The 26,563-nt window shown below is 41.6% G+C and overlaps 1 protein-coding gene across 8 annotated transcripts in view; it reads right to left on the minus strand.

The window, feature by feature from the left end:
• PLCB4 (phospholipase C beta 4) overlaps positions 1–26,563 on the minus strand; it is a 488,707-nt gene that overhangs the window by 95,432 nt on the left and 366,712 nt on the right. For all 8 annotated transcript variants that reach the window (XM_037811318.1, XM_037811320.1, XM_037811319.1 and 5 more), the window contains 2 exons: positions 7,335–7,414; positions 4,983–5,036 (listed from right to left, as the gene is read on the minus strand). In XM_037811318.1, the coding sequence (XP_037667246.1) occupies positions 4,983–5,036; positions 7,335–7,414 (134 nt within the window). The remainder of the gene's footprint in view (positions 1–4,982; positions 5,037–7,334; positions 7,415–26,563) is intronic.

Consider the following 26,563-nt stretch of genomic DNA (forward strand, 5'->3'; position numbering starts at 1 on the left):
ACTATACTGACACTTGACTTTTGAATATAGTGCTTTTAACTAGCACAGTGAGCATCAAGGCTGATGAAATGGATAACACATTATTCAGTCTATTTCTTGGTGATAAAAGTAGGAAAGGGAGAACTCCCACCCCCACCCCCATTGTAAATGTGTCGGCGATACTCAGAATGCATGGAAGTTTTGGTGGATAGGACTTCAGACCCTGGAACTTCACATTTTGCTCCCAGCCCCACCTCAGCCACCCAAAAGAACCTCCAATTGCTCCCTGATTAGAAGCTGACTTCTCACCATAATAATTTAAACTCTAAATTTGGAAATACAGCCTTGACTTGAAGATAGAGCTTACTTTTTGTCTGTGAACCTTGGCTTTGGAATACCTTCACTGTGAGCACAAGAGGATTTTTAACGGCATCTCCCCACGTCCCGCCTTTTCATACTTTCCACCATTCATGCTAAGTGGAAGGCAAGCTAATGCAAGCTCTGACAGCCAGTTAATCTTGATGAGTGGGAGAAAGCACCACTTCAGTTGCAGAGTATAACTTCCCAAAATAGACCAGGAGAAACTACCTTTGGGTAAATGAATTAGTTCATTCAAAGCTTTATTGTTTCATACTGGGTCCAAGGATACTTCAAGACGTACACTTTTGAGAGTGCTCGAGACAGTTGCATTCACATATAGGGAGGCCCGAGAATTCTCTTTTAACAAATCTACAGATGTGGTGTGGTTTATATGAGCATGATACCAAGTAACTTGGTTGACAGGTCACTTTTCTAGTATTGAGGGTGCTACATCACACTGTCCCACTTCTCTAGAATTTACAGAATTTTATACACTTAATTGGGGTGAGTTACAATTTATTGGAACTTTTTTAATCAGGGAAAAGTAGCTATTAAGTGGGTGTGTGTATACCCCCCTCTCCCCCCCCCCAACAAAAAGTACCTGTCACCATGAGAAACTACAGATGCCCAGTAGGATTTTGGGTGCCTGGCACCTGATTGGGGAGGAGAATGTTTCTACAGCAATCTCAGGGTGTCCCAGCTAACTCGAGCTTCCATTGGGTTCAGACAGCTCAGGTACAACAAGATGAAAAGGGATCGAGAAGGTCATGAATGGAACAGGTGAGGGTGTGAGCCTTTCTGATGAAATCACCTGGAGTGGGCTAGGGGGAAACAAGAGTACATAGAAACAGAATCTTTTGGCTAGGACTTGGCCGGGAGCCAAGGAGTAGACCGTAGGGAGCCCTAAGCATCTGGAGGATGAAGGCAGACAGTGAGTGTGTAGAATGGCAAGTTTCAAGACACAGGGCGATGCATGTGGGAATATATTACTGAGCCGGATGGCACAGGAGCTGGTGGAGGTGGGAGGTAAGCGGTGGTGCTGTGCCCAGAGGGCTTCCTTCTCAGGCCCACCTTTTCACAAGGAGTCCCGGGCTGGGCCACTGCAATACAGATGTGTTCATTCTAAGAGAGACCAAATCCCAGGCTGGAAAAGGGAAGCAAGTAGAATGACATCACCCTGGGGCTGGTACCCTTATTTGCTTTGTTGCAGGCATCTTTCAGAATCATTCTCCGGCCTCCAAATGCATTTGCTCTGGGGTGAGGGGGCTGTGCAGTGATGAAGAACTCTTTTGTTCCATCAGAGGCCCACCGGATGTCATTTAACCAAGCCCCTGGGAGAAATACATTGCTCACGGGCCAGGGACATTTTAGACAATGTTATGGACAACTTCCGTGGGAACGCAGAGCGTCTATAAAGGAACTGCGATATATTCAGCCCTTCATCTACCACCCCAGGCCCACAGAGTTTGGTTGGATGCTTTATAGCTAGTAGGTGCTCAATGACTAACCAAAATAAACCACCACCCCCTTCCTCAAAGGAAATGTTACAAAAGCAAATACCCTTGAGCATGGCCAGCATGATCAGAGCCTGGTCAAATTCTGTGTTCGAAGGGCCTCAGTCCTGAATGACCCTAGAAACTACGGGAATCCCACTTGCCCTCAAAGGGTCTATAGTTTTCCAGTGGCTTTAATACCATCACCTTAGACAGTCACAGAGGATTCCTGAAGTGGAGATGGGACTGCTGCCCCAGGAGGATCAAACCCTGCTCACACCACAGGCAGGCCGACCTTCAGGATGTGAGCAGATAAGAAGTTGGGCAGCTACAAACACACCTGAGACTTCCAGCCTTCCTTAATAGCACTGTCTCCTTCAGGACCCTCTTCCAGCCACTGCTAACAGCTATCACCTGCTACTCACATTCCAACCCTTCCCTTCATGCTTGGTGCACACTCAGGCCACAAGGAGTGCAAGAAGGCAAGAGAAGAGTGATTTGCTTTAGGCTGAGTGGAAGGAGACTTTGAGTGTGCGTTTGTAAGCTGGAGAGAAAGGAAGATGCGTAAGTTAATAAACATAAGAAAAGAGAAGAGGGAGATGAGCAATAGGGCTTTCTTCATGTGTCATTCCTGCAATCTCCCAGATACCGAACTTTGGTTAATGTCAAAGGACAAGGCCATTACCAAGTTATGTAATGACTCTGAAGCCAGATCCCTTTTAACATTATGCACCCTATACTAATAGTTTCCATTTTAAAGACTCCAGAATGAGAGCCATGAAAGGACATTTTTAAAGTGTTTACTCTTCATGTCCATTAAAACACTCAGCACAATTTCCACCTAGCCCTTGGCAGCTCATCCACCAGCTTTATCCGCTCTTTGTTGGCTTGGTATCAAGTCTCCCTTGACTCTAACAAACTGCCCTCAAATAACAGATGTCTTGTGTCAAACACCTGTTAATTCTGGCAGGCGCCAAGGAACCCACATCAAAGAGAACTACCAAAGATGCCAAAATATCTACAATATTTCTACAAAGAAGCTGATAATAATTTTGAGTGTGAACACACCAGAAAAAGATCACTTGAATCAGAAAAGGCTCTGGAGTTAGTAGAACAGCTTGATTAGTAGGATACATAGCAAATGAAGCCAGAACTGCTAGTTAAAAGTGCTCTGATCACAATTTCTACAAGTTTCTACTTTATTCATTTCTTGCATCTTACCTGCCTGCTTTTGCTTCAATAATAAGATACAGTATGATACATAAAAACAGATTCAACTTAACACTTCTGTACTTTGCACTGCTGTCGGTGCTCTCTACAGTTTAGATTTATTTCCTCAATACTGATTTTATATAAAAATACACTATATATTTGTTAAAAATGATATATGTACGATACTGGAATACATTAAAATAATTGACCTGCTATTGCTCTCCTGAGCAAAGGGTTTTGAATAAAATAATGATCATTGTGAAGTGTCTTTGCCAAACACATCAATTAAGGGTGTTAACAGGGATTTTTAAAAACTTCTAAGAAAGAACTAAACTTGACTTGCTGGTAAGTTATTAAATAGAAAGCTTAGAATCCTACATAGGGATTTGTGAAGAACAAAACAAATGCATCAGGTCTGTGACTTGTAAACCTTCGATAAAAGGTTATATAAAAAGAATATATAATGCTCTATATTGTCTCAGATATTTCAGTCTTGTCTCACGAATATTTTAGTTCATGATTTGAACGCTCTATATTGTCTCAGATATTTCAGTCTTGTCTCACGAATATTTTAGTTCATGTTCGTTACAAGAAACAAAGAAAAATGATGGTTTTAGGACAGAAAAGAGTAATGTCAGAGATACTTCCATGGGATGCAGAATGGGAGTTCAGGCCACATGGGGAAGGCTGCAGGGAACAAAGCTTGGGAAAAAAGAAGAAATGGCTGGGCAGAGAGGGACACACAGAAGGGCTGGAAGTGGCTGGGAGGGAGCCAGCACACCACGGCTTAAATGTGTCTACTCAAATGCAAAGCAGCTGGTGCCCTGTTTGCCTCATGTCTGGAAGATAGATAAGTTTTTAAGACAGGATTCTACCCAGTAGTTCTGGGTTTTGTCTGTTGTTGTTTGTAGATTTACTTCCCTGCCCAAATGGTGTCCAGAGAAGAAGTCATTATTAATCCAATTCTGGAGAAGCCTAGAAGATTGGTGTTTCCAGAACCCACGTTGGATTTGGGTGATGGGCTCAGGTACGTGAATCCACAAATGCTTCAGGCTTCACCGTAGATAGCAGCAGCTCCGGGGCCTGGTCTAGCACCTGGAATTCCCATGAAAGGCTTACAAAAACACCGACCAAAAAGAAACTGGGCGAGTTTGCTAATGAATTCCCATGACTACCATCACAAGGGCTTCCAGCTATACCCAAGACCACCAGCAAACCCTAATCCATGAATGTGCGTGGAGCGGCAGGAGAGAGGGAAGCACGGTGGACTAGGCAGGGCACCGGAAGGGAGGTAAACCACACCCAGGGAGGGCGTATCTGGTTCATGGTTTCATCAGTTTTGATTCTGCTCAAACATTACTGCCTTTTCTCTTTGTTGCTGTAACCCTGGGCAGGGTGAGGGGAGGAAGTGACAGCTCTGAAGAGTGTGTAGCATTGGTTATGGCATAGCCACAGAGCAAGAGCAAGAATTCAAAGAAGGACTTCGCTACCCCAAACACCAGGGGAGCAGTGAAACCTAGAACGTGAATGCACTGTCTGGAGGACTGTACTTTCTGAAGGCGGTCCACACTGTTCCGCTTTAGATGCATACTGTAAACGTCTTTAATTTTAGTTAACGGTTGCTCAGGGTAAATAGGCAAAATACATTTAAATCCTTCAACACCACTTATGTGAAGATTTTTTGTAAATGCTACATTTTAACATGTTCTTTAATTTACCAAAAGTAGAGTTAATATTATTTATTCTTAGAGAACATGCAACTTTTACATCCATACGTGATTTTTACAAAACAAACACAGCATTTGACAAAGTGATTCAAATTAAGCTTCCAGAAATATCTTTGGTAAAAGCAATTAACAAGTACTCGTAGAGGGCTCCCGTGTCTAGCTGCATGAGGGCTGACATGGATATGGAGAGCAGAAAGGAACGATGACTTACCTCCTAACTGGAATTTTACCATTTGTGTTGGTCATAAATGCCAATTTCATCCAGCTGGAGAAACAAACAACAATGTTGTTTTAATGTTTCTTAGGAGCAACAGCTTCAATCTGGTACAGAACTTTAAAATAAAGTTCATTCAAGCAAAGACCATTTATTCCGAAAATCAGAGATGATTATGTACTATGAGATGAATACAAGGTTGTCAGTTTTAGCATTTAAAAAAACCACAGGATTGCCAGTCTATTTTGAATTTCAGATAAACAAATAATTTTTTTAGATTATGTATGTTCTAAATACTGCATAGGGCATACCTATACTAAAAAATTATTCATTGTTTATCTGAAATTCAAATTTAACTGGGAGTCCCGTATTTTATCTGGCAACCCTAGATGAGTAAGAAAGATGGGTGCTTGTCTTAGGCAAAATGCATTGGTTACTGCTATTTAATAATATATTAACGTGGTAAGAAGGAACAACTACGGTGACACCACTAGCCAGCCTTTCTTGAGGACCCACGAGAAATCCCCACTCCCAACTCCAAGTAAAGCATGGACCCAATGGGCACGTTCCTTCATTTCCAATGGTAAGAGAAGTTCTCTTACCATTAGAAACAGTGACGAGTGACTCCTCGCTTTCCCCAGGCTTTTGGGACACATGAGGACCCAGGACATTATTTGTGCTTTGGGGCTAGACTGTCCTTGGCTAATGAATCCCTTTCTGTTTCCAGGCAATAATATTCTAACAACCTGCAAAAAAATGATGATTTTGTAAAGTTTCTGTCTCAAGTCAGGTCTCCTAGAAACACAAATCACCACTTATTAAGTGACCTTGCTTTGAGGCAAGGGGGCTGCTGGCTTGTTCCAGCAGTCATTGGCTGTGGGCTGCCTCCCCAGGGGGAGGAAGGAATATAATCTCCCAGGCAATATTCTCCCATTCAGTGGAAGGCAATTCTCTGGAAAAGCAGGCAGCTCTGAGCCCTTGGTGAGCAAATCCTCACAGCAGCTGGCGGATAGGGTAAATGCCAGATCCAGAAAGGGGATCTGGGTAGCAAACCAAAGGGTTCAGGTAAGATCTGGTGTGCTGGTCTGAATGACTGGGGCACCCAGATATAAGTGGGCATTCCAAAAGCCTTTGATCCTTTGGGGTTCTCTCAATGCCCGTAATCATAACACTCAAATAGCCACAGGATTTCTATTTAATTTTAAGAAAACATGCCATAGCCACTGCAGAGGTAAAAGGAGACGCAGGAATATCCAAGACTAAATAACTCCCCTCTACTAAGAGGACAGAAAAAAAAAATTGAAAGGATACCATAAAAATCAAAATAATCATGAGCTGAGTGCTTTATGTGATCTCACTTAACCTGCTCGGTGATTTTGTAAGACGGGCAACTGTCATCCTCTTGCTTCACAGATGAGGACAGCAAGGCCCAATGCTGAGAACACTGTGGAGGGTCACTCAGCAACTAAGTGGCACAGCTGGGATTTGCAGCCCAGAACCTAGACCCTGCCTCAGTGACAGGATGTAAAGATGAAGACACCCAAAGGACTGACCCTTAGCCCTTTGCTGGGTGGGTGCGTGGAGTCAAGCACTGGGCCTGGTTTTGAGAGAGGCGGGCTCATCGCCTCGGTTTCCCATCAGGGTGGCCTTCCGTACCTCACAAGTGCTTGCCAAAGGCCCCTGGGTGGCAGACGTCCCACGTCTGCACGGATCACTGCATTTCAAACATGTCAGCGTCTGACTTTGCTTGGACTTCTACTTTATAACTTTCATGTCATTATGAAGGAATTACCTGGATGGAGTTAAAACCTATCACTACGGGAGACCTGTCTGGATTCTGGACACAGCGAGCTGAGTTAAGGCTTTCCTTGTGAATTTCCAAAGTACCTCTGGGTTCCTGATTATGTGCCAAGCAGGCAGCCCTGTCCTTGGGGTCAGTGCTTCCTTTTTCACCCCAGCAATGAGTACTACTGCAAGTGGTATCTGTTGGCCCTGCTCCCCATTTCTCTTTCATGCACTGGGAGCTTGAGTGACCCCAGTGCCTGGCTAAAGCCCCAGGCCAGTAGAAGTATTTATCAGAAGACCTGACCTGGAGACACAAAGGCCCCAGAGGACTCTAGGTGAGTGAGTTTCCAGCACTTTTTGCCATCAACCGTGCCTTTCCTACAGGTTTCGGGCTGAGGGTTCATCACGCATGCCCTGCCCAGGTGGCATGAAGAGTACAGGCGAGTGCTGGTCAACTCCTTCTCTGAGGTCAGGGGCACTGAGGGGATGGGAAGCAGGAATCTTCTAACTTGACCACTTGCTCGATACCAGGCAAGCACAAAGGGCAATGCACACAAAACTCACTGTTTCTTGAGGCACGTCATCGGACTGACATTGTTGGCCCTGAAGTTGTGTATGATCGATCTCAAGCCTTCTACCCATTGCTGAAAGAGAAAGAAAAAGTAACCTCAGGGAGCAGATGTGATGGAACCAAACAGGATGACTTTCGTTAGACAGTCTTTATCCGTTTTGCATAATAAAAAATAAGCTCTTCTTTTATTCCCTTCCTGTCACATAGCCACGCATGTTTTGCATGCCCATATTTTATTCTTTAATAAACAGCTTTCATTCTTTCCAGGATGATAAACGTGGCATTTATAGTGTCAACAAACCCTAGGTTGCCACAAAGGAATGCTGTCCGCTGATAGATTTGTTAAGCTTTCTATTTGCAGCCGGTTTAAATATAAGTCCCTTTTCAGTCACTGGTATTCTCAGTTATTTTAAAGCAAGATTACATAATATGTGATGACATATTTAGCTGTTCCCATTTTAGAGTATGAATACATAGGGGTTCATCAATTTTACTCTGTGATCACATTTCAATCCAAGAGTTTGTTACATATCTTGCCTGTGTTTTTCAGCAAAGCCTTAAAAAATAAAACATTCCTTGATTGCCAGGGTAGTTTGAGCAAACAGTAATGTGCTCGTGTAATTCTTGTATAAGGACTTGGCTCTCAGTTTTAGTTCATACCATCACTCCATGGATTTACAAAGAACAGAAGAAAGATTAAGCATGGCAGTAAAAGAATTTTGGTCTCTAAAGGATATGTTACCAGAAAAGGCTGGTCCGTACAGCCAACCCTGCCCTTGGGTCCAACAAGCGATGCCAATGAATGCTGTGCCAAGTTGCTAAAATAAAGAATAATATCCTTAGCAAGATGCTTTGCAGCAAATTGATACTGTTGCTTAAACAGAACTGTGCTCTACACACAAGCTGGTACCTGGCTGCTGAGGAAAGGAAAAAAAATTAGGATATGTAGTAATACAAATGTAAACTCTTTCTGTGCCATCCAACATGACAGTGACTAGCCACAAGTGGCCATGTACATTTAATAAAAGTAAAAGTCAGTGTTTCACTCTCACAAGCCACATTTCAAGTGCTCAATAGCTCCGTGCGGCTAGGGGCTACCATATTGGACACTTCCATCATCACAGAAAGTTCTACTGGACAGTATCATATAGTAGCACCGGGTCTAATACAGTTAAGAGATTTAGTCCCTGTGAGAGCCAGAGGGGAGGACTGAATTCTATCAGAGCCTTTTTATGTTCCTCCTTGTGCTCCTGGAATACCTAACAGCTTTCCAAGGAGAGACTTAGGGGCAATAAAAGGTTAAAAACAGTTTTCTCAACTAGAAGAGGCCATTTTCTGAGGCCTCAGCAAGCAAGATGGTTACGTGAGTATTCTGAGGGAGAAGGAAGAAATGAAACAGTAGCACTAAAGAAATGCCTCAATTCTTTTTCATCATCAGACCTCACTTCCTCTGCCAGGCTAAATACAGACTCTAACTCCCTGGGGACTATCCAATATCCTGTTATTGAACTAACAAACCACCGGCCCACACGGAGTTTCCCAAAAGCAGACAGAAAAAGCATGGATAATTCGGCTGGTAATAACTGGGGAGCATTTTCCCAACCTGAAGGCTTTTTACATATTCCAAAACACAAAACAACATCCATGGTTTCCGGGGGCAAACGTGGAGACGTTCGAAATTGTTCCCTTTTTCTGATCTTACTTTAAGTTGTTTCCACAAATAAATTAGAGCACTGCTGGGCTGTGAGTAGGCTAAACTTTCATCCATCTTCAGAAAATACGAGGCTGGTGGAGAGCCTTGTTTGTTGCGATGGAAAGGTCACTAAAGGTGACCTTTGAGGCAATCGCTTCAGCGACAGTGACCCTGGCTTTAGTTAGCAGGAAATGTCTCTGATCTTCCCAAGCCCTGCAGGGCACTGGGAGGGGAGGCTACTGCTTCTTTCTCCTCTTGGTGGTTAAAGGGAGGTCTAGGACCTTGCTCAGGTCACAGAGAGGCTGGTGCAGGGCAGAGACGAGAATCACTCTTGCCTGCCCTTCTCGTCTGTGATATTCCCCCCAACTGCTTGTCCATACCCCCTTCTCTATGATATGGAAAGTACCCACCACACCTTCCCTTGCCTCTTATCTTTCCTGGGGTGTATACTTTGCATAATAAAGTTGAAAGGCTGCAGAAAAATGTTAAGGGAAAGTGTTTTTCTTTCTTGTTGTTGACTTTCTAAAAACATAAAATAGATGAAATGCCAGCAGGTGTCAGCAGAGCGCTAGAGCTTAGTTGGCAAGTCCTACCAGGAGTGAACTGGATGTGTAGCAACTTCTTTGAATGCTATCTGGATTAACAGAAGCCCAAAATGAGACTTAGATATGTCCTCTGAACTGCGGAAAGCATGCACATCTGTTAACTATCCATTACATAACATCCTGGGTGGGGGCAGGGAGGGTGCACTGTTGAGCTCAGGGCTGCATGTTTCTAGGATCATTTCTGTGACACGCTGAGTACATACACTGGCTCCATCGTGACACACTGTTGACACAACTCCAACCACACTGGACGCCCGTCCTCGGGAGCAGCCGCCCCAAGTGTGACAGACGCTGCCTGGATAATGCAAACCCAACCTCAGAAGCAAGTTAGCCCAGATGTCCAACAAGTCGTTTCCCCACTTTCCCAGAAAGTTCTTATTGTTATTTTCTCATTTAAAAATATTTTCCAATTTTGTGTAAATTAATCTAAAGCTTATTTCACCCCTTCTAAGCAAAAAGGGGAAAAAAAAAATCTTCGAGGGACTCTGGAGGGCTTGGCCTGGACTGCTTCAGTGGGGAAGGGGCAGGAGCTACAGATAATTCTCACCTGAGAAATTCCAGCCTCTCCCCTGGGTCTCCCTCAACTTATTTCCACCAGGCAGGCAGCATTCCGCTTTCAGGGAAATGGTTGGCACTTAACCTTACCTATTTCCTTTGCCCCAGAACACCAGGACTGAGAGAGACAAAAACCTCTTTATTAAAAAAGGCTTATAGAGACCTAGATACAACAAAACTAAACAAAAAAAAATGAATTCATACACACAGATAAAACACTTTGTTTCCTTTAGAAACATGTGTAAGTTTGTTTCAGGTTATGAAAGCAATATATACCCTTTGTGGAAAAAATGTAAGGCAAAAACATATAAAGCAAAATGTAAACATTAATCCAAATCCCATTAACTCATATTAAGACACAGCCACTGACATCTTGCTGTTTTTTTTCTGTGCACACGCAGATTTGTCATCCTGAAATAACTAGCCCCATCATCAATCACCACCTCTTCAGGCACTGAGTTCTTGTTTCTTCATCTTAATCTTATCTCTAGATTTTGTTCCAGAAGCATTCTTTTTAATCTTTAATCAAAAATATGTATTTTCAAAGCAAAAATTAACAAGAGACCTAGAGCACTCCCTGAATTTGCTATATCCTTTTCTCTGAGGGAACAACTGAGCAGCACCTTCCTTAATCTCCTGGTGTGTGGTTCTTAGAAGAGCTTTCTGGTGGAGATGGTGGAGGCATCTCAACTAGGACTGTTCAAATGTTAACTAGACACTTGCTGCTCAAAGCACAGTTCAGGGAACAGCTGCATCAGCATCACCTGGGAACTTGCTAAAATGCAAATTCTCAGGCCCCACCACCTGTTGAATCAGTCTCTAGGAATGGGGACCAGGAACCTGTGTTTTAATGAGCTTCCTACGCTACTCTTTTGCAAACTCATAGTTAGCTAAACCTGTGCTACCCAGAAGGGTGGCTTCCAAACAGAAGCTTCAGCAGACATGCAGGATCTTGGGTCTCATCCCAGACCCGCTGATCAGAATCTGCATTTTAACAAGATCCCCAGGCAACTCATGTGCACATCAGTTTGAGAAGCAGCAATCTAGAAGTATGGCCCCTTTCCAAAGTGGAGAGTCTCCTTCCATTGTGCACCTAGAGAGATCTGGGTTTGACTTCCACAAGGGGGCTGACAGTTTCCTCTGATGCCCTTAGATCAGGCTATCTGATCACCTAGTGATGGCCCTGGAAGAAGTCCTACAGCTCCCAGTTTGCCCCTTGCTTGTGCCATGTCCCTCCCCATCTGGGCTGCACAGATCCACGCTTACTAGAATGGAAATTCTGGTCTGCACATTTAAGGGATCAATGCTCACATTTCTCCTATGTAGAAACAAGAGGAGGCAAGCTGGTGTACTGAGTGACATTCACCTTTCCTACGTTCAAGCTATGGGAATAGTTAATGTGACGGGAACTTCTTGGTACAGGAACTCAAAAACAAAAAAACAAACAAACAAATAAAAATGCTCCATAGATCAGGATTTAAGTAAATAGGTACAAAAAAATCAGGACATATTTCAACTGGCTATTCCCAAAGTGCCTATCAATTAATTAGTTTTCATCTGCTCAAATGATATGTCAGGAAATTATATAATTTGAAACACAGCTTTTGACTCCTTTGCACTGTATGTTCTGGTAAAACTGAGGGTATTCAAGAAGGGAAAGAAGACCGGTCTCCATACACTTGGGGTAAACTAAAAAGCTCTTCAAGTAAAGATTTCCAAAGGGGATAATATCATATTAAGATACATTTTTAAAAATGTGCCTGGGGTATAAAACTGCAACATGGCACAAATCTTCAGGTGAATAATATTCATTAGGGTAACTACACCAGGACTGATAGAGACAAAAATCTCTTTCTTAAAAAAGGCTTATAGAGACCTAGATACAACAAAACTAAACAAAAAAATGAATTCATACACACAGATAAAACACTTTGTTTCCTTTAGAAACATGAGTCAGTTTGTTTTAGTAAGGTGTTCTGAAGTTAGACTGCCACTAAATATAGCCGGTGGTTCACCTTCTGAAGTAAATAGACCCAACATGTTTTCTCTTGTGGGTCTATACAAGCAAGGCAAATGAAATAATTTCATTTCCATTAGGATAAGATTAGTTGGTATTAAATCATCAATATTTAATCAAGGAAAGGCATTTCCAGCTGACACATGCTTAAAAGAAAACTATGTAGATAGCACTAAGACTAGATTATATCCAGTAGAATCACCTGGGAAGCTTATAAGACATTTCAGAAGGCTGGACCCCACTCCTGGAAATTCTGATCCACTTAACCTGAGTGTAGTTGGGTCATCAACTTAGTTTTTAAACACTGCAGACAATTCTAACATGAACCTACAACCGAGGACCCCTAAATCAGATGAAGAAACTTAAGTTTCTGTTGAGTTTCTCAAATTTTAATGTGCATTTGGATCACGTGGGGATTTTGTTAAACTACAGATTCAGATTCAGTAGGTCTTGAAAGCTCTTGAACAAGCTTCCAAGAGATGTCATGTAGGCATTTGGACCTGAAAGAGTCTATGGCCCATATGTGCAAGGATGGCAGGGCTTGCCCACTATTTCTACCAGATGAAGGAGCATTTTTACCATCCAGCATGCCAATGGTTGTCAAAGTGTGGCCCCCTGATAGCAGCCCGAGCATTCCACGGAAGCTATTATTAGGGATGCCAAGTCTCAGGCCCCATCCCAGACCTGAATCAGGAACTCTATGTGTGGAGCCCAGAAATCCGGAGTTTAACAAGGCTTCCAGGTGACCAGTGCTGCAGCCACTCCACTATGTCAGCATCAGTGCACCTGGTGCTGATCAGACAGAAGGATAAATGACCTGGGGATGCAGGTGGCCTCTGGAGAAAGGGCTTGTCTTGTTTTGTTTTGAATCACTTTTACTGAGGTATAGTTTACATAAAAACAATGGTCTTCAAGCTTTTGATTTCAGTTTTTTTAATGCTAACTAAGCACACCTAGGGTGGGTACTACCAAGTGGGGTGCTTCAAATTTTAAATCCTCCTTCCTAGGATTTGGATTAACATTCACACACACATACACACACTCATCATTGTGTGCGCAGAAGTAGCTTAGAGCAAGTTATGGGCTGTATTACAGCAATACAGGCAGCCATAGAGAGGTTGGCCCAAAGGAAATTCCACAATCACGGGAAATGCAAGAGCTGGGGGTGTCCCAGCATCTTCTGAGGCAGCAGGGAGATGGCCCTGGTGGAATCTGTTGGAGGTAGCAGCTCCCAATCACTGGGCTGGTTCCTCAGGCCTGTGCTCCTTGGGAGATCACTCAGATATTTAGGTACAGGAAACAAGACAGAGGTCCATCTCCCAGAACTGGGGTCCAAGTCTCCCACAGACCAGGACTTACACCCACCAAACGTTCAGTTACCAGCCCTGAGGACAAAGGCTGGAGCCAACACAGCAGTGGAAATAACCGGAGGCCAAGGGCCAGCATTTCCAAAGTCTGGTGTCCCCATGGCACTTGGCCCAGGTCTGAGGTAGGGCTTGGCCAAAGGATTACAAAATCCTAAGGATTTTTTATACTAGCCGGTGAATTAAAGGAGGATGGACAGGCTGGTGATTTAGGTAGAACTTGACAAATAACATTACCATTTTATCCTTCAAAATTGCTGATCTAGGATGCTAAATCCAACCTAAAATTAAAATGGAAGCAGAATCACCAAGGTTTATTTTTGTATGTCAGACCAACTTCAAAATCATGTCAAGAAGGAAAAAATAATTTCCCTCTTTCATGTCAACTACTTTCTCCTGGCTCTACTAGGGAGAGACAGAAGTACAACTAGTACTAAGAATCAGTATCACAAGATTCCATATCAGTGCTGGAAAATCGTTCATACCTGTCTTAGTTTGCTAATGCTGCAGAATGCAAAACACCAGAGATGGATAGGCTTTTATAAAACGGGGGTTTATTTCACTACACAATTACAGTCTTAAGGCCACAAAGCATCAGCAATCGGGTACCCTCACCGGAGGATGGCCAATGGCCTCCGGAAAACCTCTGTTAGCTAGGAAGGCAGCTGGCATCTGCTCCAAAGCTCTGGCCTCAAAACGGCTTTCTCCCAGGACGTTCCTTTCTAGCAAGCTTGCTCCTCTTCAAAACATCACTCCCAGCTGCACTCTCCTTTCTCTCTTTGAGTCAGCTCATTTATATAGCTCCACCAATCAAGGCCCACCCCGAATGGGTGGGGCCACACCTCCATGGGAACATCTCATCAAAATTATCTCCCACAGCTGGGTGGGGCACACTCCAAGCAAATCCAACCAGCACCAAAACTTCTGCCCCACACAAGACTACAAAGATAATGGCATTTGGGGGACACAATACACTCAAACCGGCACAATACCTATAGGTCAGAAGGAAAACAGGCAGATGATGACAGCACAGTGACATGGAGAACAAATCAGGTCAAGGACCCTGAAATTCACCATAACTGTGGCCCCAAGAAAGAAGAGTACACGATTACAGAGACTGAAGAATTTCATGCATAAAGAAAGAGCTAAGCACGCAATCCAACATAAGCCCAGGTGATAAATCCATGACAGAAGATTAAATAAGTGAGCCCATGATAACGGCTCATAGCAAACTACTTCTGAAACTGGTAGCCAAACAGCAATAGGAGTTTTGTAGAAAAAATCGCTAGACACACAACCCAAGAGTAATCTCAAAATGCTATTAGAAGTTACTTACAACTCTCAAATTCTTCAAATCAAAAGAGAAGAACTGAGAAGAAAGAAGAGCAACTGAGGGCTTGCCTTCCAGAAAATCCAAATTTTTTATTTGTTGTTCTCTGTTCACAGAGTGAAGCTGGTGAGGGTTAAAGGAGGAATGTATTAAGCGCCGTTTGATTCTCAAATTGCTTCCAGAGCATGGAGAATGAGTATTTTGACAGGAACTAAACTGTCATATATAAGTATGTGTGACAGTGTTTGAAAGAAAGAAGTGGATAAGCCTAGACAATATTTACATTTTGCTAGTCAAAACTAGTTTAGTTACTCGCAGACAGTCAAAACAGTCTGCTGTTATCTTGACAACACTGGGTAGTGAGGTCAAAAAGGACCTTTAAGTAGTCACCAGAAAGGCGAGGACACCCATGTTCTTGGCCATTACTTGGAAGCTGAACTGTCAAACTGCCCATACCAATTCAATTCCTATTTGTTATTCTTAAGAAACACTTTTTGCATTGCTTAAACCAAATTCTACTGATATTCTATAACACTAACCGATAAGGATCTATAGACTCTTTTCTCAAATATCTACCTCAGTGAATTCCAAATATCCACCACCATAAATATATTGTTATATACACAACAATCAGGAGGAAAATAAATATATATACACACATATATTCAATATACTATAATGCCTTGTGTTCACTTGTGCTTGACTTAAGAAAAGCAACATAACTTCTTTAATGCCTTGAAGTTCACAGGGCAACTATACTCTTACAAACCCCAAGATGTTCAAAAAGAAAATGAGATATTTGGTTTATTTTGTAACATTTATTTGGCATCCATACAGGTAAGTTTAAAACAACTGAAGAATTTTTTAATTCTGAGAAAAACCAAGAACATCATCTTAGGTCAGTAAGAAACAACTAGTTCTTTGAGAGTATATTTTTGGTCACAATGCTGTTAAATTTGCAAAAACCTGATAGTAAGGAAAGAGTAAATAGCTGGTGAATTATAGTGTTCATGAAGTTGTGTCTTTGTTTGACGGCCTGTATTTACATTCCTCCTGACAAGCACTGACAGACAACGTAGGTGAATTAAAGCATGCTAAAAACATGCAGACAGTGATACCTGCTGAGTCTCCGTGATAAACATAATGCATCAAGGGGCCTCTAACTCTTGCCTAAAGCAGCATCAACCAGTATAGTTCAGGCAAATCAAGTTTATAGATAAGCCCATGACCTACATGGGACCTTCAACATAAGCAGTACTTAAAAGGATCTAAATCGGTTGCCTTCAGTGTGATTATCTTTCTACCTATATGGAAAAGTCCCCAAAAAAGTGGGTAGAAGGAGAAAGTTGTAATAGGAAAATAGGGACAACAGAATATTTGTGGTAAATGATGACTAAATGAATGCCCAGATTACATCATTGTTTTGATACTTCTGGAAAAATACTGGAAGAATAATGCCTTGATGATAGCTTTTGCTGACTTTTTTCCCTAAACAGTCCTGAGAGATTTAACTGGTGTACCTTCAATAGTCAAAAAACAATGTTAGGGAAATAGCTGGCTATTCCCCTTCCCTACAGAGATCATAATGCTTCTTAAGTGCTCATGTAAAGACACCTGTTGAGACAAGGCTCTGCCACCTTAGTGGCCATAGCACTGCCCTTTTAAAACATGCATGGACTTTTTGGAGGAGTCAAATTTTCTGCACCACCAATTTAGGAAGTGCTGCTCTATGACTACTTCTCCCACAGAGAACATTAAAACATCACCTAAAAAGTACATTAGAATCAGTGTTATACAGGTAGATGGGGCGGTTCCCACGTCCTTCTATATACAGGTGAGGAATAAGCCAGCTTGTGAGCCGCAGTGTGCCATGGTGGTAGAATTCAGGAACAGGAGTGGAGCCACTGCCTGGGTTCAAAACACCAGCTGTGCTGACTGTGTGACCTTGGGCAAGTTACTCAACCTCTCTGGACCTATCCCTTCCTCTGTAAAACGAGGATAAAATAATCGTACCTATCCCTTATAGTTGTTGTGAGAATTAAATAATACTTGCCAAGCACTTCTAACAGTGCCTGACACCTATTATAGGGTTAAAAAGTTAGTTGCTATTATTATTGTTGTTTTTGTTGCTGTTTAGCAAACTTTTTCTGTAAATGGACAGACACTAAACACATTATAGGCTTTGGGTATCACTTCCATTTCCATCGCATATTTTTTTGTGATTTATTATTTTTTCAAAAACTATAAAAATGTAGAAACTATTCATAGCTCACTTGTAATACAAAAAGGCTGCGGGCTGTATCAGAGCTAAAGGCTACTGTGTGCCAACCTCTGATAACGGTTATTAAATTACTTGCTCGAGATCATGGTACTTGGATGCTAGGTTCCTCCCCACCTCCTCCTGTCAATTACATCCCAAAGATTAGAAGACATATAGACACGAGCAGGCCCACACTACACGTACACTATGCTTACAATTGGAATTTTTGCCAGAGTCAGAACTGAAGCTATGGGGTAAAACAGAGATGCATTTTTAATTCTATTGAATTTTTTCTCTTTCAGGGGAGGTGAAATAAATTTCATACAAATACAAATTTCATATTATGCTTCTGGTGCAAGTAAAGTACTTCATGCTACATTCCCTTGGTGGAATCATTTGCTATTAGGGTAAAAGGAGCTGTTTTGGGCTGAGCCTAGAGCATCGAGTTTCGTCTCATAAAATTTGCCAAGTCCATGAAATGCAGTGATCGGAGAGGCCACAGCAACAAAATAAACACCCCGCACGAAGGACATCACCGGGAAGTTTTCTGAAAAAGCAAGGGCTGGTAAAACCAAGAAAATCCACCTACGAAGAGGCTTCTTTCTTACTTCACTACTCAAGGAAACCTCACCGATGCCGGTGACAAAACTCCCCGAAAACACAAGTAAAACCTCTAGCTGCAGCGTGCGTTCTCTGGAATATGCATTTTGACAAGGAGCTTTACTTTTAAATAAAAAAATGAGAGCAAAAATTCCAGATTTGATGACACAAGAAAGGTGTGAGCTTTCAAAAGAAAATATAGGTATTCTCAGAGCTCATGGCCAGCCTGCCAGGGCCCCCAAGTGGCTCACGACCCACAGCACGCCACCTGACACACAGATTCTACAGAGAATATGTTTTGAACAAATTCATTGTCCCTTCCCCCTTGTTGCCCCCAAATAACCAGCCCTCTATTTCTGATAGCAGCAGCACTGTACTCGTAATGAATCAGACTTAAAATGTGGTCTCCACCTTAGACTCTCCCCTAACTTCTTCTAGAACAAACACTCTCCATGCCATCTTCAAATGTCTCTTGGGTCTTTCCTCCTTGTAAAACTGGTTGATGACAAGAACCATTGATTTCCTTTTATTCTACCCCAGTGCTTCTCAGACTTTACTATGTGTAGGAATGACCTAGGGATCTGGTTCAGAAGCAGATTTGGATTCTGCAGGCCCGGGGGTAGGGGTGGGGGTCCCGGTAGCCTGCATTTCTAATGAGCTCCCGGACGATGACAACAATGCTGGTCCCCGACCATACTTGGAGTAGCAAGGCTCCCATCCATGTTACTACCATATATTAATCTTCTTAGAATGTAAAGATCATGTTGCACCACGCTCTTTCAACATGAATCATGAGCTTCCAATACTTCCCTAGAATCTTCAGGACACATTCCGAGCACCTTAGTCTGGAACTCCAAGCAGGCCACCATCCCAGCACAAGTTTCCAGTTCCCCAGCAAAAACGTTCACACCACTGTCCTCATCAGACCCAACACTGGGCACCTCTTCTGCTTCTGAATCCTTGCTCGCATCCTCACTCTAATCTGCACAGCCTTCACTCGTCCAGCAGGCTGGGGACTAAGGACACCGCCATCACAAATCTTTATTATTTATTAAACATTTGAGGTTTTGGTTTTAAAGCCAGCTAGCACCTGATATTTCAGCAAAGGGACCATTTTAGACCAAATATACTATTAGTTTTTTAAAATTAAAATATATTAAATATTAAGTAAAACAGGGCAATAAGTGTTTGAAACTATTAGGAATCAAGAAGGGAGATGAACTAAAATTAAGACAGTTTTCCTTCTGCTCTTCTCACAGTTAGATGACATTTTCTTTTCAAATTTCACGTGGCAAATAAGAAAAAGCAAAGGTAGAGAAGGTACAAGACTAATGTCAACTGCCCACTGGGAAGGGTGAGGGTGGGTAGATCTCCCACTGAAAGACCCAGATTTGTAGTATGTGGTGTGAGGGAGAGAAATCAAATCCCAATCTTATTTTGCCATCTTGTTAAAAGGCTTTCAATAAACAATAAAAACCAGGGGGAGAAACTTATATAGATCTTCTATAAAAGATCTGCTAAGTTTTATCTCTCAGAAATTTAAATCCACCAGGATGTTCCTAAACAAGACAAGTCCTAATACCCAGAGGCAACAGCCTCTTTAAGAACAATCAGATGCAGCCCCCTTCCTCATACTGTCAACACCCTCTTTCAATATGAACAAGGTAGGGTGCTCACTGCCTAGACACCCCTGAAGATGAAGAGAATAAGTGAGAGGAAGGCGCAGCAATAAACAAGATAAGATTTAACAAGGTCTATGAAAACTGAAACTTTATGTAAATATATATATATATATTTAGATGCTGGGATGTTGGAATAGCTGGAAGGAGGTAAATGACATATGGTAGAACTGTAACCTATAAAATTCTTCGAAATTTGCTCTATAGCCACTCGTTGAATTGTGCTTCGAAAGTCTTACCCTTTCTGTATATATCACATATTGCATAATAAGCACAGAACTGAAACTGTGGAACTGTAACCCTTAACAATTTTTGAAATTACCTAAATAACTGCTTATTGAGAGTTGTACATCAAAAGTTAATACCTTTCTGTATATGCATATTTTACAAATAATGGAAATAGCTGAAGTTGTGGAACTGTGACACATGACATTCTTTGAAATCTGCTCTCCAACTACTTGTGAAATACTTTGAAAGTTATCACTGTTATGTATATATGTTAAAGTCTACAATAAAAAAAATGCATTAAAAAAAACAAAAACCGGGGGTAGTACAGACTCGGCTCCATTCCAGGAATCAAGGCTGTTAGAAGTATGAACACTTGAACATACATACGTAGGACGGGGCTCAGTTGAGTGACAGGAAGTTCAGATTTCTAGTTTTGGTACTTCAGACACCAGCTCAAAGCCTGGGGAACAGGCTGGCTGAGCTAAAGCATGTTCTTTAAGGCTCTGCTAAGAAATGCAGTATCCAAACCATAGTTATTGAGCATCAGAATCACCTGGAGAGCTCGTTAAATCATGAGGTTTCTGATACAGTAGGGCTGGGGCAAGGTCTGAGAATCTGCATTTCTAACAAGTTCCCAGTGCTAAAGCTGCTGATCTGGGGACCACCCTTTGAAAGGACCACTGCCATATGTAAGACAATTAAAACTGCATTTCAAGAAATATATTAACATGGGGTTCTTTAAAACAAACATATTTCTAGGCTCATAATAATGAGTTCACATTAATCGTGCTTTTTGCTGTTCTTACTTCTGGGAATACTAATCAATAGCTAAGCCGGTAGAAGAGGCCTACCGATCTATACACATGTATGCTATGATCAATCAATTTGAAAAAACTTGTTTGGGTTCAACAATTGTTATTTTTGGTCTAAATCTATTTGTATGCTAAAGAAATGGGTCTCAAACTTCAGTCTGCATCAGAATCACCTTGGAAAGGCTTAATATAACAGATTTGTGGGCTACCAACCCAAAGTTTCAGATTCATTCATGCATTCATTCATTCTGGGGAGGAACCTGAGAATGTGCATTTCTAAGAAGCCCTCAGGTCACCCTGATACCGCGGATTCTCTTTGAGTAGCACTGCGCTTGAATATCAGGAGGGGAGCAAGTTGAGGGGTGAGAGGTTCTACAGGGTCTTAGCAAAGCCAGTAGGTGAATACCCAACATGGGTACTTGATTTTTTTTTTTTTTTTTCCACAAAGAATAAATCCCTTCCCCAGGAAACACTGCAGTAAGCCTTCTACTCAACATAACTCAAGTTCAGCCACGTGATTTTGACATTCAACCCAGTTTGCTAAACTAAGATTTTATTACTTGTACTAAATCACCTGACTGCATCTTTCTGTATACAGAAAGACCACACATTTTTGGAATTTAATTTCTATAGTAGTTATTCATGAACTTATTTGAGGATTTGGTTACAGAGCATAATTTATGGAGTTTGCCAATATTTACAACATGCTTAAAGTATAATGAGCAGTCTGGAAATTGTCTAAACAATCCAAATTTTTGCAGTTTGAACCTCATAACTTATTTTTGCAGTCAAACTAAACCTGGTATAAAATAACAGACATTTGCAGAGGTTTAAAAAAAAAAAAAAATGAGGGGAGGCGGGGCAAGATGGCGGACTGGTGAGCTGTATGTTTTAGTTACTCCTCCAGGAAAGTAGGTAGAAAGCCAGGAACTGCGTGGACTGGACACCACACAGCAATCTGACTTTGGGCATACTTCAAACAACACTCATGAAAACGTGGAACTGCTGAGATCAGCGAAATCTGTAAGTTTTTGTGGCCAGGGGACCCGCACCCCTCCCTGCCAGGCTCAGTCCCGTGGGAGGAGGGGCTGTCAGCTCCGGGAAGGAGAAGGGAGAACTGCAGTGGCAGCACTTATCGGAAACTCATTCTACTGATCCAGACACCAACCATAGACAGACTGAGACCAGACACCAGAGAATCTGAGAGCAGCCAGCCCAGCAGAGAGGAGACAGGCATAGAAAAAAACAGCACGAAAAACTTCAAAATAAAAGCGGAGGATTTTTGGAGTTCTGGTGAACATAGAAAGGAGAAGGGCAGAATTCAGGCCCTGAGGCTCATATGCAAATCCTGAAGAAAAGCTGATCTCTCTGCCCCCTGGACCTTTCCTTGATGGCCCTAATTGCTTTGTCTCTTAGCATTTCAATAACCCATTAGATCTGTGAGGAGGGCCCTTTTTTTTTATCCTTTTTTCTTTTTCTAAAACAATTACTCTAAGAAGCCCAATACAGAAAGCCTCAAAGACTTGCAATTTGGGCAGGTCAAGACAAGAGCAGAACTAAGAGAGCTCTGAGACAAAAGGCAATAATCCAGTGGCTGAGAAAATTCACTAAACACCACAACTTCCCAAGAAAGGGGGGTGTCCACTCACAGCCATCATCCCAGTGGACAGGAAACACTTCTGCCCATCGCCAGCCCCATAGCCCAGAGCTGCCCCAGACAACCCAGTGTGATGGAAGTGCTTCAAATAACAGGCACACACCACAAAACTGGGCATGGACATTAGCCTTCCCTGCAACCTCAGCTGATTGTCCCAGAGTTGGGAAGGTGGAGCAGTGTGAATTAACAAAGCCCCATTCAGCCATCATTTCAGCAGACTGGGAGCCTCCCTACACAGCCCAGCAGCCCAGAACTGCCCTGGGGGGACGGCACTCACCTGTGACATAGCACAGTCATCCTCAACAGAGGACCAGGGGGTGCACGGCCTGGAAGAGGGACCCACTCGCAAGTCTCAGGAGCCATACGTCAATATCAAGGACTTGTGGGTCAGTGGCAGAGACAAACTGTGGCAGGACTGATCTGAAGGATTAGACTATTGCAGCAGCTTTAAAACTCCAGGATCACCAGGGAGATTTGATTGTTAGAGCCACCCCCCCTCCCTGACTGCCCAGAAACACACCCCATATACAGGGCGGGCAACACCAACTACACACGCACAAGCTTGGTACACCAATTGGACCCCACAAGACTCACTCCCCCACTAACCACAAAGGCAAAGCAGGGGAGAACTGGCTTGTGGAGAACAGGTCGCCCGTGGACGCCACCTGCTGGTTAGTTAGAGAAAGTGTACTCCACGAAGCTGTAGCTCTGATAAATTAGAGATAAGGACTTCTATTGGTCTACAAATCCTAAAAGAACCCTACCAAGTTAAGCAAATGCCACGAGGCCAAAAACAACAGAAAATTATAAAGCATATGAAAAAACCAGACGATATGGATAACCCAAGCCCAAGCACCCAAATCAAAAGATCAGAAGAGACACAGCACCTAGAGCAGCTACTCAAAGAACTAAAGATGAACAATGACACCATAGTACGGCATACAAAGGATATCAAGAAGACCCTAGAAGAGCATAAAGAAGACATTGCAAGACTAAATAAAAAAACAGATGATCTTATGGAAATTAAAGAAACTGTTGACCAAATTAAAAAGATTCTGGACACTCATAGTACAAGACTAGAGGAAGTTGAACAACGAGTCAGTGACCTGGAAGACGACAGTATGGAAAATGAAAGCATAAAAGAAAGAAGGGGGAAAAAATTGAAAGAATCGAAATGGACCTCAGGGATATGATAGATAATATAAAACGTCTGAATATAAGACTCATTGGTGTTCCAGAAGGGGAAGAAAAGGGTAAAGGTCTAGGAAGAGTATTCAAAGAAATTGTTGGGGAAAACTTCCCAAATCTTCTAAACAACATAAATACACAAATCATAAATGCCCAGCGAACTCCAAATAGAATAAATCCAAATAAACCCACTCCAAGACATATTCTGATCACACTGTCAAACACGGAAGAGAAGGAGCAAGTTCTGAAAGCAGCAAGAGAAAAGCAATTCACCACATACAAAGGAAACAGCATAAGACTAAGTAGTGACTACTCAGCAGCCACCATGGAGGCAAGAAGGCAGTGGCACGATATATTTAAAATTCTGAGTGAGAAAAATTTCCAGCCAAGAATACTTTATCCAGTAAAGCTCTCCTTCAAATTTGAAGGAGAGCTTAAATTTTTCACAGACAAACAAATGCTGAGAGAATTTGCTAACAAGAGACCTGCCCTGCTGGAGATGCTAAAGGGAGCCCTACAGACAAAGAAAGGACAGAGAGACTTGGAGAAAGGTTCAGTACTAAAGAGATTCGGTATGGGTACAATAAAGGATATTAATAGACAGAGGGGAAAAATATATATGACAAACATAAACCAAAGGATAAGATGGCTGATTCAAGAAATGCCTTCACGGATATAACATTGAATGTAAATGGATTAAACTCCCCAATTAAAAGATATAGATTTGCAGAATGGATCAAAAAAAATGAGCCATCAATATGTTGCATACAAGAGACTCATCTTAGACACAGCAACACAAAGAAATTGAAAATGAAAGGATGGAAAAAAATATTTCATGCAAGCTACAGCCAAAAGAAAGCAGGTGTAGCAATATTAATCTCAGATAAAATAGACTTTAAATGCAGGGATATTTTGAGAGACAAAGAAGGCCACTACATACTAATAAAAGGGGCAATTCAACAAGAAGAAATAACAATCGTAAATGTCTATGCACCCAATCAAGGTGCACAAAATACATGAGAGAAACACTGGCAAAACTAAAGGAAGCAATTGATGTTTCCACAATAATTGTGGGAGACTTCAACACATCACTCTTTCCTATAGATAGATCAACCAGACAGAACACCAATAAGGAAATTGAAAACCTAAACAATCTGATAAATGAATTAGATTTAACAGACATATACAGAACATTACATCCCAAATCACCAGGATACATGTACTTTTCTAGTGCTCACGGAACTTTCTCCAGAATAGATCATATGCTGGGACGTAAAACAAGCCTCAATAAATTTAAAAAGATTGAAATTATTCAAAGCACATTCTCTGACCACAATGGAATACAATTAGAAGTCAATAACCATCAGAGACTTAGAAAATTCACAAATACCTGGAGGTTAAACAACACACTCCTAAGCAATCAGTGGGTTAAAGAAGAAATAGCAAGAGAAATTGCTAAATATATAGAGACGAATGAAAATGAGAACACAACATACCAAAACCTATGGGATGCAGCAAAAGCAGTACTGAGGGGGAAATTTATAGCACTAAATGCATATATTAAAAAGGAAGAAAGAGCCAAAATCAAAGAACTAATGGATCAACTGAAGAAGCTAGAAAATGAACAGCAAACCAATCCTAAACCAAATAGAAGAAAAGAAATAACAAGGATTAAAGCAGAAATAAATGACATAGAGAACAAAAAAACAATAGAGAGGATAAATATCACCAAAAGTTGGTTCTTTGAGAAGATCAACAAGATTGACAAGCCCCTAGCTAGACTGACAAAATCAAAAAGAGAGAAGACCCATATAAACAAAATAACGAATGAAAAAGGTAACATAACTGCAGATCCTGAAGAAATTAAAAAAATTATAAGAGGATACTATGAACAACTGTATGGCAACAAACTGGATAATGTAGAGGAAATGGACAATTTCCTGGATACATATGAACAACCTAGACTGACCAGAGAAGAAATAGAAGATCTCAATCAAGCCATCACAAGCAAAGAGATCCAATCAGTCATCAAAAACCTTCCCACAAATAAATGCCCAGGGCCAGATAGCTTCACAGGGGAATTCTACCAAGCTTTCCAGAAAGAACTGACACCAATCTTACTCAAACTGTTTCAAAACATTGAAGAAAATGGAACACTACCTAACTCATTTTATGAAGCTAACATCAATCTAATACCAAAACCAGGCAAAGATGCTACAAAAAAGGAAAACTACTGGCCAATCTCCCTAATGAATACAGATGCAAAAATCCTCAACAAAATACTTGCAAATCGAATCCAAAGACACATTAAAAAAATCATACACCATGCCCAAGTGGGGTTCATTCCAGGCATGCAAGGATGGTTCAACATAAGAAAATCAATCAATGTATTACAACACATTAAAAATTCGAAAGGGAAAAATCAAATGATCATCTCAATAGATGCTGAAAAGGCATTTGACAAAATCCAACATCTGTTTTTGATAAAAACACTTCAAAAGGTAGGAATTGAAGGAAACTTCCTCAACATGATAAAGAGCATATATGAAAAACCCACAGCCAGCATAGTACTCAATGGTGAGACACTGAAAACCTTCCCTCTAAGATCAGGAACAAGACAAGGATGCATGCTGTCACCACTGTTATTCAACACTGTGCTGGAAGTGCTAGCCAGGGCAATCCGGCAAGACAAAGAAATAAAAGGCATCCAAATTGGAAAAGAAGAAGGAAAACTGTCATTGTTTGCAGATGATATGATCTTATATCTGGAAAACCCTGAGAAATTGACGATACAGCTACTAGAGCTAATAAACAAATTTAGCAAAGTAGTGGGATACAAGATTAACGCACATAAGTCAGTAATGTTTCTATATGCTAGAAATGAACAAACTGAAGAGACACTCAAGAAAAAGATACCATTTTCAATAGCAACTAAAAAAATCAAGTATCTAGGAATAAACTTAACCAAAGATGTAAAAGACCTATACAAAGAAAACTACATAACTCTACTAAAAGAAATAGAAGGGGACCTTAAAAGATGAAAAAATATTCCCTGTTCATGGATAGGAAGGCTAAATGTCATTAAGATGTCAATTCTACCCAAACTCATCTACAGATTCAATGCAATCCCAATCAAAATTCCATCAACCTACTTTGCACACTTGGAAAAGCTAGTTATCAAATTTATATGGAAAGGGAAGATGCCTCGAATTGCTAAAGACACTCTAAAAAGAA

Source organism: Choloepus didactylus, chromosome 19 (assembly GCF_015220235.1).
Source record: "Choloepus didactylus isolate mChoDid1 chromosome 19, mChoDid1.pri, whole genome shotgun sequence".
Taxonomy (NCBI): Eukaryota; Metazoa; Chordata; class Mammalia; order Pilosa; family Megalonychidae; genus Choloepus; species Choloepus didactylus.